The sequence below is a fragment of the Diceros bicornis genome, chromosome 32, assembly GCF_020826845.1.
Source record: "Diceros bicornis minor isolate mBicDic1 chromosome 32, mDicBic1.mat.cur, whole genome shotgun sequence".
NCBI classification, from domain to species: domain Eukaryota; kingdom Metazoa; phylum Chordata; class Mammalia; order Perissodactyla; family Rhinocerotidae; genus Diceros; species Diceros bicornis.
Window position 1 is genome coordinate 38,985,441 of NC_080771.1, and position 13,733 is coordinate 38,999,173.

Here is a 13,733-nt window from a genome sequence, read left to right on the forward strand (position 1 = left end):
TAGCTACTTTAAATGTCAATGGACTAAATGCTCCAATTAAAAGGCATAGGGTGGCTGATTGGATAAAACACCAAGACCCATACATATGCTGCATGCAAGAGACACACTTCAGACCTAAAGACACTCACAAACTGAAAGTGAAGGGATTGAAAAAGATACTCCACGCAAATGGCAAAGAAAAGAAAGCTGGGGTAGCAGTACTCATATCACACAAAATAGACTTTAAAAAAAACTGTAAAAAGAGACAAAGAAGGGCATTACATAATGATCAAGGGAACAATCCAACAAGAGGATATAACACTTGTAAATATCTACGCACCCAATGTAGGTGCACCTAAATATATAAAGAAGTTATTAACAGACAGAAAAACAGAAATAGACAGTAACACAATAATAGTAGGGGACTTTAACACTCCACTTACACCAACGGAGAGATCATCCAAACAGAAGATCAATAAGGAAACATTGGCTTTAAATGACACACTAGAACTGATGGACCTAGTAGATATATACAGAGCATTCCATTCAAAAACCAAAGAATACACATTCTTTTCAAATGCACATGGAACATTCTCCAGCATTGATCACATATTAGGCCACAAAACAAGTCTCCATAAATTTAAGAAGATTGAATAATACCAAGCATCTTTTCTGACCACAGTGGCATGAAACTAGAAATCAACTATAGGAAGAAAATCAGAAAAGCCACAAATACATGGAGATTAAACAAAATGCTACTGAACAACAACTGGGTCAACAAAGAAATCAAAGAAGAAATCAGAAAATACCTGGAGACAAAGGGAAATGAAAATAAGACATGCCAGAATTTATGGGATACAGCAAAAGCGGTTCTAAGAGAGAAGTTTATAGCAATACAGGCTTATCTCAACAAACAAGAAAAATCTCAAATAAACAATCTAACAATGCACCTAAAGGAACGGGAAAAAGAAGAACAAACAAAGCCCAAAATCAATAGAATAAGGGAAATAATAAAAATCAGAGCAGAAATAAATGAAATAGAGACCAAAAAAAAAAAAAATAGAAAAAATTAATAAAACCAAGAGCTGGTTCTTTGAAAAGATGAACAAAATTGACAAACCTTTAGCTAGACTCACCAAAAAAAAAAGAGAGAAGGCACAAATAAGTAAAATCAGAAATGAAAGACGAGAAATTACAACCGAAACCTCAGAAATAGAAAAGATTATAAGAGAATACTATGAAAAGGTATATGCCAACCAATTCGACAATCTGGAAGAAATGGATAAATTCTTAGAATCATACAACCTTCCAAAACTGGATCAAGAAGAAGTAGAGAATTTGAATAGACCAATCACCAGTAGGAGATCGAAACAGTAATCAAAAACCTCCCCAAAAATAAAAGTCCAGGACCAGATGGCTTCCCTGGTGAATTCTACCAAACATTCAAAGAAGACTTAATACCTATCCTTCTCAAACTCTTCCAAAAAATTGAGGAGTGGGGGAAGCTCCCTAACTCATTCTACAAAGCTGACATCACCCTGATACCAAAAGCAGACAAGGACAGCACAAAAAAAAGAAAATTACAGACCACTATCCCTGAGGAACATCCATGGAAAAATCCTCAACCAAATACTAGCAAATGGCATACAACAATACGTTAAAAAGATTATACACCGTGATCAAGTGGGATTTATTCCAGGGATGCAGGGATGGTTCAACAGTCGCAAATCAATCAAAGTAATACACCACTTTAATAAAATGAAGAATAAAAATCACATGATCATCTCAATAGATGCAGAGAAAGCCTTCGACAAGATACAGCATCCATTTATGATAAAAACTCTGAGGAAAGTACCTCAACATAATCAAGGCCATATATTACCAACCCACAGCTAATATTATCCTCAATGGTGAAAAACTGAAAGGAATCCCTCTAAGAACAGGAACCAGACAAGGATGCCCACTCTCACCACTCTTATTTAACATAGTACTAGAAGTCCTAGCCAGAACAATCAGGCAAGAGAAAGAAATAAAAGGGATCCAAATTGGAAAGGAAGAAGTGAAACTGTCACTATTTGCAGATGACATGATTTTATATAGAGAAAACCCTAAAGAATCCACCAGAAAACTTTTAGAAGGGGTAAACGAATATGGTAAAGTTGTAGGATACAAAATCAACATACAAAAATCAGTTGCATTTCTATACACTAACAACGAAGTAGAAGAAAGGGAAATTAAGAATACAATCCCATTTACAATTGCAACAAAAAGAATAAAATACCTTGGAATAAACTTAACCAAAGAGGTCAAAAATCTGTACACAGAAAACTATAAAACATTGCTGAAAGAAATTGAAGAAGACACAAAGAAATGGAAAGATATTCCGTGCTCTTGGATTGGAAGAATTAACATAGTTAAGATGCCCATAATTCCTAAAGCCATCTATAGATTCAATGCAATCCCTATCAAAGTTCCAACAACATTTTTCACAGAAATAGAACAAAGAATCCTAAAATTTATATGGAACAAGAAAAGACCCCGAATAGCTAAAGGAATCCTGAGAAAAAAGAACAAAGCTGGAGGTATCTCACTCCCTGATTTCAAAATATGCTACAAAACCATAGTAACCAAAACAGCATGGTACTGGCACAAAAACAGATACACAGATCAATGGAATAGAATCGAAAGCCCAGAAATAAACCCACACATCTATGGACAGCTAATCTTTGACAAAGGAGCCAAGAACATACAATGGAGAAAAGAAAGTCTCTTCAACAAATGGTGTTGGGAAAACTGGATAGCCACATGCAAAAAAATGAAAGTAGACCCTTAGCTTACACCATACACAAAAATTAACTCCAAATGGATTAAAGACTTCAATGTAAGACCTGAAACTATGAAACTTCTAGAAGAAAACATAGGCAGTACGCTCTTTGACATTGGTCTTAGCAACATATTTTCAAGCACCATGTCTGACCGGGCAAGAGAAACAATAGAAAAAATTAACAAATGGGACTACATCAAACTAAAAAGCTTCTGCACAGCAAAGGAAACCATCAACAAAATGAAAAGACAACCTGACAATTGGGAGAAGATATTTGCAAACCATACATCTGATAAGGGGTTAATCTCCAAAATATATAAAGAACTCATGCATCTCAACAACAAAAAAACTACCAACCCAATTAAAAAATGGGCAAAAGACCTGAACAGACATTTCTCCAAAGAAGATATACAGATGGCCAACAGACACATGAAAAGATGTTCAAAATCACTAACTATCAGGGAAATGCAAATCAAAACTACAATGACATATCACCTCACGCCCGTCAGAATGGCTATAATTAACAAGACAGGAAACAACATGTGTTGGAGATGATGTGGAGAGAAGGGAACTCTCATACACTGCTGGTGGGAGTGCAAACTGGTGCAGCCACTATGGAAAACAGTATGGAGATTCCTCAAAAAATCAAGGATAGAACTACCATGTGATCCAGCTATTCCACTGCTGGGTATTTAGCCAAAGAACTTGAAAACACCAATGCATAAAGATACATGTACCCCTGTGTTCATTGCAGCGTTATTCACAATAGCCAAGACTTGGAAGCAACCTAAGTGCCCATCAATCGACAAATGGATAACGAAGATGTGATATATATACACAGTTGAATATTACTCAGCCATAAGAAACCATGAAATCCAGCCATTTGTGACAACCAGTATGGACATTGTGGATATTATGCAAAGTGAAATAAGTCAGAGGGAGAAGGTCAAATACCGTATGATTTCCTTCATTAAGTAGTAGATAATAACAACAATAAACAAACACATAGAGACAGAGATTGCATTGGTGGTTACCAGAGGGGAAGGGTGGAGGGAGGAGGGTGAAATGGATAATTTGGCACATGTGTGTGGTGATGGGTTGTAATTAGTATTTGAGTGGTGAACATGATGTAATCTATGCAGAAATAGAAGTAATATGATGTACACCTGAAACTTATACAATGTTATAAACCAATGTTACTGCAATAAACAAAAAATTAAAAAAAATCAAAATAAAAAATAAAAGGAAATTTATGTCACTACTGAAAAAAAATTATTCTTCAATATTAGAGTGGATGGTAAAATTGAGTTATAAGTAATTTGACAGAACATTAGTCTCACTATTTGTCTCCAATCATATACAAGCACTTTACACATTTCAAACTGAAGGGATTTAATGCAGGAGATTGGTTACAGAGGTGACAAAAGGCTGGAGTGAAGGCTGGGAGAGCATGAAGGAGAATGTTGTCACCCAAGGACCAGGAGTCCTTACCAACCACTGGAGCCCCATGTACCCCTCACTGCTGAGCTGATGAAGACTGTGCATTCTGGGGATGATGGTGGGACCCCTCCACCCACCGGCTGCCACACAGATGCCTGCACCCCACCAATGCCACTGAAACTGCCTTTGGGGTGCTGGATCCTGCAGCTCCCCCATGGTCCTCAGTTGTCTACAGCTGCTGCAGCTGCCAGAGACTATCACCAGGAGCAGGAAAAAGGAAGAAATTTCTTTCTTCCTCCCACTGTCCAGTGCCCCCCAATACCTGCACTCTCAGAGCCTTATGGGAAACCAGGTGACAAAGGGGTCTGGATAAACCATTTGCAGGCTGAAACCCTGGAGGACACTGGAGGCTCCAGCTCCCAAGTGTGGGCCTTACAAACAGAAGTCACAATCTGGACAAAGGATAGCATGGGAAAATGATCAATATAGTTCCAGAACATGCATACAGAAAAAGATTCAGAAGAATTTGGCTGGAAGTTCCATAAGAGTGGGTTTGCTTCTGTCTTGTTCCCTGGTTTATCTCAACTGCCTGGTACATGATATATACTCCATACATATTTGTAGTTTGAAGACAAGACGTAACATTTAAGGCATGATTTTTGTCTGAGTGATTGCATTATGGTTGATTTAAATTTTGTTTTGTAATTTTGTTTTTATATTTTTCTATAATTATCATTCAACATTTAAATTAAATACAAGTGCCCAAAAATGCAATGCAATGTTAAAACCACCTAGGTTGCAACTGAGTAACAGAAGAAAGAGGACCATAAATAGCCTAATTAAGAGTGATCCAGACAAAGATGTAAAGGAGACCACCTCAATTTTTGTCTCAACCACAGTACTGATTAGTGGTGCTGCCTTTGGCACATCAATTAGACTGAGTTTCAGAGTCTGTATCTGTGAAAGATGAGGACAATATCAATAACTCACAAAATAATTTTGAAGATTAAATGAAGGTAGAGACATACAAGAAAAATATGTTGTAAAGGGAGAAAGGCTAAGGCTACTAAAATATATTTCATAGATATGGTTTTATTGATGATGGTGATATTTGAGATTATTGTTAATATTGGTTAAGATTTCTAGTGAACAATAAAAGGAGATAAGAAAAAAGACATGAGAAGAAAACCAGAAAGTGCAACAGAGATGTCTATTAGCTTTTTTAGCTCTCTTAATAGCACTCTTTGTCAAAGTCCCATATGGGATTAATCAACAGAAAACCTTTATCCACTCCCTTATTGGGCATAGTAAAACCAGGGACAGTGTCACCCTGTTATTTATCTTTGTAGAGTTGACAATAACCACACTCTGTTATCTCATCTGGATGAGGACTGTGGCATCATCTGATGATGGGTTAAATCAGATAGGAAGACAGAACTACAGGAGCAACAGGGTAATTACTGTTTATGACTTGTTCTGCTTCTGACACATTCTGTTAATTCTTGACTGTATTTCCCCAAGTTTTTCTCTATCATCTATTTTTATAGAGAAAAAAATGTGTTTTTTTAAATCTTTTGTATATCACTTATTTACTGCAACTTATTAGTAAATGAGTTTTTGATTCCCAATTATTTATGAGCAAAAGAATTCACATTCCTCCTATATTATTAGATGATGAGTTTGTTTTCTTGAGACTGAAATTTTACCAGAAAAAAGTGACAGATTTTACTTTGATTGGGGATGATTTCCGGCACTTAGAACATTGAAACTCATGTCTCAGTCATATTTATGTTTCCCAGATGAAACTGACAGTGACTGGTAATACCCACATTGTAGACTGTGCAGGGAGGACTGTGCTCCTGGAGAACTAAGGCAGTGTGACAGGCTCTGGGTCCCACACCTGCGCTAAGACATGGATCCTCCCTCAGCCTAGTTGTGTGATATTCAGCAGATGCCCTGGGCACCTGAATTTTTTTATCTGTAAAGGCAGGTAATAAGATGAATAAGTACCTCATAGGCTCTTGGGGAAGATGAAATGTGGTAAAACAATAGAACAATTGCTGAGATGATGTCAGCTTCAAATAAAGATTCAGTATTATTCTACCACCACTGTTAATAATTCCCCAAGTTAAATATGCACTAAGCTGTTTACATGAAACTCAAGGAAGTGGATAGAGAAGAGTAAGAATGAGCAGGGAGGCCAGTTGCCTTGCTTGGTACAGACAGCATTCCTTTGTCTGTCTGGTGTCCCTAGTGGGCTGTTCCGTGTGGCTTGATCACATTCACCCCCATTTGCCAACATGTGACAAAGATTTGCCCAGTGACCCATATGTGCCCTACTGCTTTCCCTCCCTTCACTCCCAAAACAGCTTCAAGGTCTGTACATGTGGCCAGTCACTGTGCTGGTCCCTGCTTCACTTTGAAAACAAATATAGACTCAGTCAGAAAGTGTTTTGCATTAATTGGACTGTTTGTAAATTTTGCACAGAGCTCAGCTTTCATCTGCCAGTGGGGGTGGAATTTGACAGAAAGCTTATATTTTTTTAACGCAATGTGTCCCAGATTTGCTGGATATTTATGGTAAATCGTCACATTCATTTTTGGTGTTGTCTACTGCTTCAGCACTCCGGAACTTGGGACTGTTAATAAGTTGAATACCGTAATTAGTCTTTGGAATTATTGCAAGAGTATAAAATGTATTTGAAATTTGGAAACTGAAATATGCCTGTATCATGACCACTTCTAAACTCTTCTCAGAAAGAAGTGCCAATGTATCCTTTTTGTTGGTAAGGACTTGTAAAATTTTACATTTAACATGTCAGCAATAGAAAAGTTGCACAGGTTTAATCTCCATAAGAGAAAAGTTAGAAAAAGCTATTACTGATTTTCTTCGGAAAAGTCAAATGTATTTTGCTTCTATTGTTCTTTCTTATTTATTTTGTAGCTATTTTAAGACTCTACTTTAAATCACATTTATATAATATTTCTCCCTAAATAGACTGACTGATACCTCCTTAAGTGTAACCAAGTTTAATTTTTCTTTGATTCATCTTCAGCAACTAACACAGACACAGACTGTGAGCAGCATGATAGAAGAGGAAACAGTGAGTTGGAGTCAGAGACCTCTCAGTGTTGTTCAGTTTTCCTGTCTGCATCTCAGTTTCCATAAAAAATTAATTGCTATAGACAATAAAGCAGGTGTTGTCTGCAAAAACAGCTAAAGTCTTGTCTCATAAATGGCAGTGAACTTCATAATGCTAGCTCTTCTCCCTGAGATTCAGAACAACTGGTAGAAGTTTTAAGGAGATCAAGTTGTAGAAGCACGTACTAGACAGAACCGAGATGGGATTCTCCAGAAAGCTCTGGTTAACCATGGTTAAAATAAAAAAAATATATTACATATTTATTTATGTTTCATATTTGTATATATTTATACAAATACACATATTTGTATAGGGTTTATATGTATTTATATAAAGTCTTGTACATATATATAGTCTGGGACTACAGAAATTATAAAATTCAAATTCTTTTGTTTGAATTAAGTTTTCTTTGTTTATGCTTTATTTTTAAAAATTTTTTTAACACATTTAGCATGTTCAAGCTCAGTGATAGTATTGGGGCTGCAAATATGATTAACAAAGAACTAAAAAAAATGAACATATATATTATTTTTCTTGGTGTAGCTGAAACAACTTGCCTTGAAATGAGGAAATTTCATGTCTAATTCACAACTTTCAAATATGCAATACAGTATTATTAACTATTAACTATTATTAACTATAGTCACCATGCTGTATATTACATCCCCATGACATTTATTTTATAAGTGGAAGTTTGTACCTTTTGACTCCCTTCACCTATTTTGCTCACCTCCACCCTTTGCCTCTAGCAACCACCAATGTGCTCTCTGTATCTACGAGCTTGTTTTTTTTTTTTTTTAAGACTCCACATGTAAGTGAGATCATATGGCATTTGTCTTTTTCTATCTGGTTTATTTCACTTAGCATAATTCCCTTAGGTTCCATCCATGTTGCCACAAATAGCAGGATTTCATTCTTTTTTATGGTTGAATAATATTTTATTGTGTATATATATATGCAATAAATATTGCAGCATTGTGGTATTGTTATATGTACATATACATATACATACATACATACATACATACATATATATATATATATATATATTCCACATTTTCTTTATCCATTCATCCATCCATGGACATTTAGGTTGTTTTCATATCTTGACTATTGCAAATAATGCTGCAATGAACAAGAGGGTGCATATTTTCAAGTTAGTGTTTTTGTTTTCTTCAGATAAATACCCAGAAGTGGAATTGCTGGAATCTATGGTAGTTCTATTTTTAATTTTTGAGAAACTTCCATACTGTTTTCCATAGTAGCTGCACCAATTTACATTATCACCTACAGTGTACAAGGTTTCCCTTTTTTCCACATCGTCATCAGCATTTGTTATCTCTTGTCTTTTTGGTGATAGCCATTCTAACAAGTGTGAGGTGACATGTCATTGTGGTTTCTGTTTGCATTTCCCTGATGATTGTGATGTGTAGCATCTTTTCATGTACCTGTTGGCGACCTGTATATCTTCTTTAGAAAAATATCTATTCATGTCCTCTGCCCATCTTTTAACCAGATTATTACTTTTTTGGTATTGAGTTGTATGAGTTCTTTACATATTTTGATGATTAACGCCTTATCGGATATATGATTTGCAAATATTTTCTCCCATTCAGTAGATTGTTTTTTATTTTCCAAATTCTTATATGTATAAATAGATACTAAGACTGGAGATCTAAAGTAATACATCTAAGTCAATAATAGTAACAGACGTCTGTTACATAGATTCTGCACAGTAAGTTTTGTAGATATTAACTCTTTAAACTAACAGTATATGTACTTACTCACCTGTAACTAGTAATGTTCCTAGCACTTTCATTATTTTACCTCGTTTAATCCTCACTGCATCTGAGGTCAATCAAAGTTATCTTTTTTTTTATTGTGTCAACAGAGGAATGGTGGGTAGAGGATAAATGACCCACAGCCACAGTCCAACCTCAGAGTTTGGGCTCCTTACTTGTTGTTCCCAGAATATCTTAGGGCTTCGTCATTGGTGAAAACTCCAACCTGTTCGGGTGATTACACACAACCACAGAACCTCACAGCATGTCTTGAGCCTACAGGCAAAGGATGTTCAAACTTTTGGTATGGAATTTCCCCAAATTATATTTCAGTTACTCTCTAAAGCTTTTTTATATGTAATACACCTTCCAGAGTTTTTAAGCTCACAGTTGGATCCTTAAATCAGAGAGGTTGATTCAATTCTTACTTCTATAACAAAAAACTCTAGAAATAAGGAGTTTGATTTATCTTTTTTTCAATGATTTACTTTTTGTTTTTGCATAGGGCGGTGGTTTTGCAAATTTTCATACTTCTTGATAAACAACACTGTCTATCATCAGAAAATCTCATGACCTTGAACTATGGCAATCTTACTGCAAGTTAAGGATTCTTTTCACCCACAGTTGCAAATTCTTAATTTTCTGATAATACTGTTGAATTACAGATAATTTACAATCCCCATATCTGGAGACTCATGGAATCTCTTCCTGTTAGCACAATTGGGTTGGCATGCACACTCACCCCCCAACACACAGACACACAAGCTCACAAATCATTCATTTCAGGCCATCACATCTCATGAATAATCTATTAATCTCTAAGCTTTCCTTGGTGATCTAGGTGAAATCTCATGGACAACACCACCTGGTTGGCCAACAACACCAGATGGTCAGATTTCATTCTGGTGGGACTTTTCAGTCATTCCAAGCACCCAATTGTCCTTTGTGTGATCATTTTTGTTGTTTTATTGATGACCTTGTCTGGAAACACCATCCTGATCCTTCTGATACACTCTGATGCCCACCTCCACACCCCCATGTACTTCTTCATCAGCCAGTTGTCTCTCATGGACATGATGTACATTTCTGTCACTGTGCCCAAGATGCTCATGGACCAGGTCATGGCTGTGAATAAGATCTCAGCCCCTGAATGTGGGATGCAGATGTTTCTCTATTTGACACTAGTAGGTTCAGAATTTTTCCTTCTACCTGCCATGGCCTATGACCGCTATGTGGCCATCTGCCATCCACTCCATTATCCTATCCTCATGAACCACAGGGTATGTCTCCTCTTGGTATCTGGCTGCTGGATCCTGGGATCAGTGGATGGCTTCATCCTCACCCCTGTCACCATGACCTTCCCCTTCTGCAGATCCCGGGAGATCTATCATTACTTCTGTGAGGTCCCTGCTTTAATGAAGCTCTCCTGCTCAGACACCTCCCTCTATGAGACACTCATGTACCTGTGCTGTGCCCTCATGCTCCTCATCCCTGTGACAGTCATTTCAAGCTCCTATTCTTTCATCCTCCTCACCATCTACAAGATGAGCTCAGCAGAGGGGCGGAAGAAGGCCTTCACCACCTGTTCCTCCCACATGACTGTGGTCATCCTCTTTTACGGAGCTGCCGCCTACACCTACATGCTCCCCAGCTCCTACCACACCCCTGAGAAGGACATGGTTGTATCTGTCTTTTACACCATACTCACTCCTGTTCTAAACCCTTTAATCTATAGTCTTAGGAATAAGGATATCACAGGGGCTCTAAAGAAAATGTTAAATTTGGGATCTATCTTTCGGGAAAATATAAAATAGGAAATTTTGGTACTAATGATTGATTTTCCTTCTCTCTACACATCAGAAGTTTAGTACCTTATGCCAATGTTATTCTTCGGATTCTCATACCATGATATGTCATCCTATATTCATCCCTTTTGGAGGCTTCGTTTTCCTATACTGCAGAACTCTTCATTTTTATATTCCTTCTGCATTGAAAATATTTATACAACTGTATCAATGCTAAATTTTCTGAAGCTGATACCTGCACTGTGATTCTGTGGGAGAATAGCATATTCTCAGGAAATATATAATGAAAATATTTAGAAAAAAATATCATAAGGTGTGCAACTGATGAGTTACAGAAGGAGAAACATGATGAAGTAGAAGGGGTATAATATGAATAAGTGAATCTAGGTAAAGGGTATATGCATGTTAATTGTACTATTATTATTCATCCTAGTTTTCTGTAAATTTATAATTACTTAAAAATAAAAAGTAAAGTGGCAGACTTTTCTCCCTTTTTTTGAGTTCCTATTTTCTGCTTGGTGGACATGTAAGTGACTTACCTTAGAAATCATACTCATTTTAATGTGGCTGATCATTACTGTGGCAATCCAGTCATCTGCCCACCTTTACTGAAGGCGACCTTGCTCTTCTTGGTCCAACCCTGAAAGTTTCTAGTGGGTGTTATCCCCCTGAAATCATTAGCACCTTACCGTAGATTGAGGATCCACGACCATACAAGGTATTGTGGGAACAATATTAAGCCCAGGTGGAAGGAGGATCTAGGAAAGGTTCAACACATGAGGTGGTATCTTGACATACACATGTTATATTTTATACAAGCAGGCAGAGGAAGAACATCAAACATTCAATCCTTCATTTATTCAGCAAACATTTATTATGCTATGTTATAATAAAAATAGCATCTAATAGCTAAATAAGTATAAAATACGAATAACACATGGCTGCTCTCTCCAAGAAATTTGAATTGTAGGTGCAGTTTGTGCAAATAGTTGTAATAAAATATACAAATTGTTTTGATGCTCCAGTAGAAATGGTACAGCTCATAGGGACACCAGTTCTACCTGTGATGTGCTAGTTCAGTGAAAAAAAGGGGGCTAGGAGAAGACCCCAGAGCTCCATGTTTAGTGATGGCTAGATGTTACCTTCAGATGACTACAGGAGGCTGGAGCTGGGGCACATGCTCAGGAACGTGATGCCGTGGAAAGGCACAGCATGAGCACAGGGCAGATGGCTGACCAAGCAGGAGAGTAACTCCTTCCCTGTTTCACTTTATAGCATCATTTCTTGCCTTGCTGTGACTTAGGATTTTACAAACAGTAGTGAAATGATCAGATTTGCCTTTGAGAAATGTTATATCAGTGGTAATTAATTGAAACAGTGCAAGACTGGAGGTGAGGAGACAAGAGGAGTGAGGTCAGTAAACTGAATGGTGTTGATCTAAGTGGAATAGACCATGGCTTAACACCAGGAGTAAATGAGGGGGTGGTATTTGTGGTAAGCAGTGCCTTGTTGAACCTGTTACATAACACCACAAACTCGTTTGTGTTTATACAAATTTCCAATTGACTGTCTCAATTTGTGAATTATCAGGTGGTTTCAACAGTACAGATTCCCTTTCCTCTTGACACACTCAATTACATCATGACTGTAAAATAAGGATCTTGCAGTATTTTGGGAAACAATGTTGGAAAACCAGTTTACGATAGTTTTGTGCAGTCAAACAGACTGAATACAAGGTGCACTCTCTGTAACTTTTAAAGGAATTGAGAAGTGTATGTATTACTCCTCAATTTGCTAGACCATAATTATACACACATTTGGTCTCTACTTACAGCACCATAGACTTGGGGAACAAAGTGGAAGAAAACAATAATATGAGATGCAGAACCATATTCTTCCAAAGATGACTGTTTTAGTCTATCTCCAGCAAAAAAAAAAAAAAAAAAAATTAGATAGAAATGTTTTTAGAACAATGAATTATTTTTTAATTAAAGTGTTCAAAATATAACTTTCCAAAGCCTCTACTAATAAAGATTCATAAGAAACTGTGCAGTTGGGAAATTCTTAGTCAAATGACACATGGTATGTAACACTCAGAATTTGTGGATGTGGAGGAACAATTGCCTCCTCAAATTTCTTGTTTGCAGAATGAAATAAATAAATGGAAATGTTTCAGGCACTCAAGTGCACTTGCTTAGGTGCCGAATAAGCAGCTGTGCATGAAGTAGTTTAAAATTTTCAAACTTCAGAGTGTTTTCATGTGTTTGTCCCTGTGATGCCATCAGCTTTTGGCCAAACAAATCACTTCTACCCCATAAAAACAAGCTCTCAGGGATTCTACATCCTCCAAAGGACATTAAGAACTATGATTGGAATTCTTACCAAATGTAGAAGCTAACAAACATGGATTAGGTTAGACAAGCTGGCATTCTTTTTCACAAATTTTCTGCTTTTTAAAGTTTGTTCAAAAGTTTGATGAAACAGGAGGAGCAAATTGATTTTTCTGGGGATGACCCAGGGAATGAGGCTTAATAAACAAAATTAGATGCATCAGAATTCACATTTAATATAATTTAGATTGCCTGTTTTCTCTCTTAGGTTATTATTTTATGACCAAATGGTCTCTGTATCAGTTTGCCACTGAGTTCAGAAAATGTAAACTTGTAATGTTATGGCTAGGAACTCTGGAGTTATGTAACTCAAATTTCTTTTTTAATGAGAAAATCAAGTATTTATCTGCAACATGCTATTTTAACTCAGC

The 13,733-nt window shown here is 36.7% G+C and overlaps 1 protein-coding gene across 1 annotated transcript; it reads left to right on the forward strand.

The window, feature by feature from the left end:
- The first annotated feature begins 87 nt into the window (after window positions 1-87).
- On the forward strand, window positions 88-10,981 carry LOC131396332 (olfactory receptor 2T5-like). The gene is made up of 2 exons (XM_058528599.1): window positions 88-961; window positions 10,018-10,981. Exons 1-2 carry the CDS (start codon window positions 666-668, stop codon window positions 10,979-10,981), a joined length of 1,260 nt encoding a protein of 419 aa, XP_058384582.1. The 5' UTR covers window positions 88-665.
- Window positions 10,982-13,733: the final 2,752 nt, after the last annotated feature.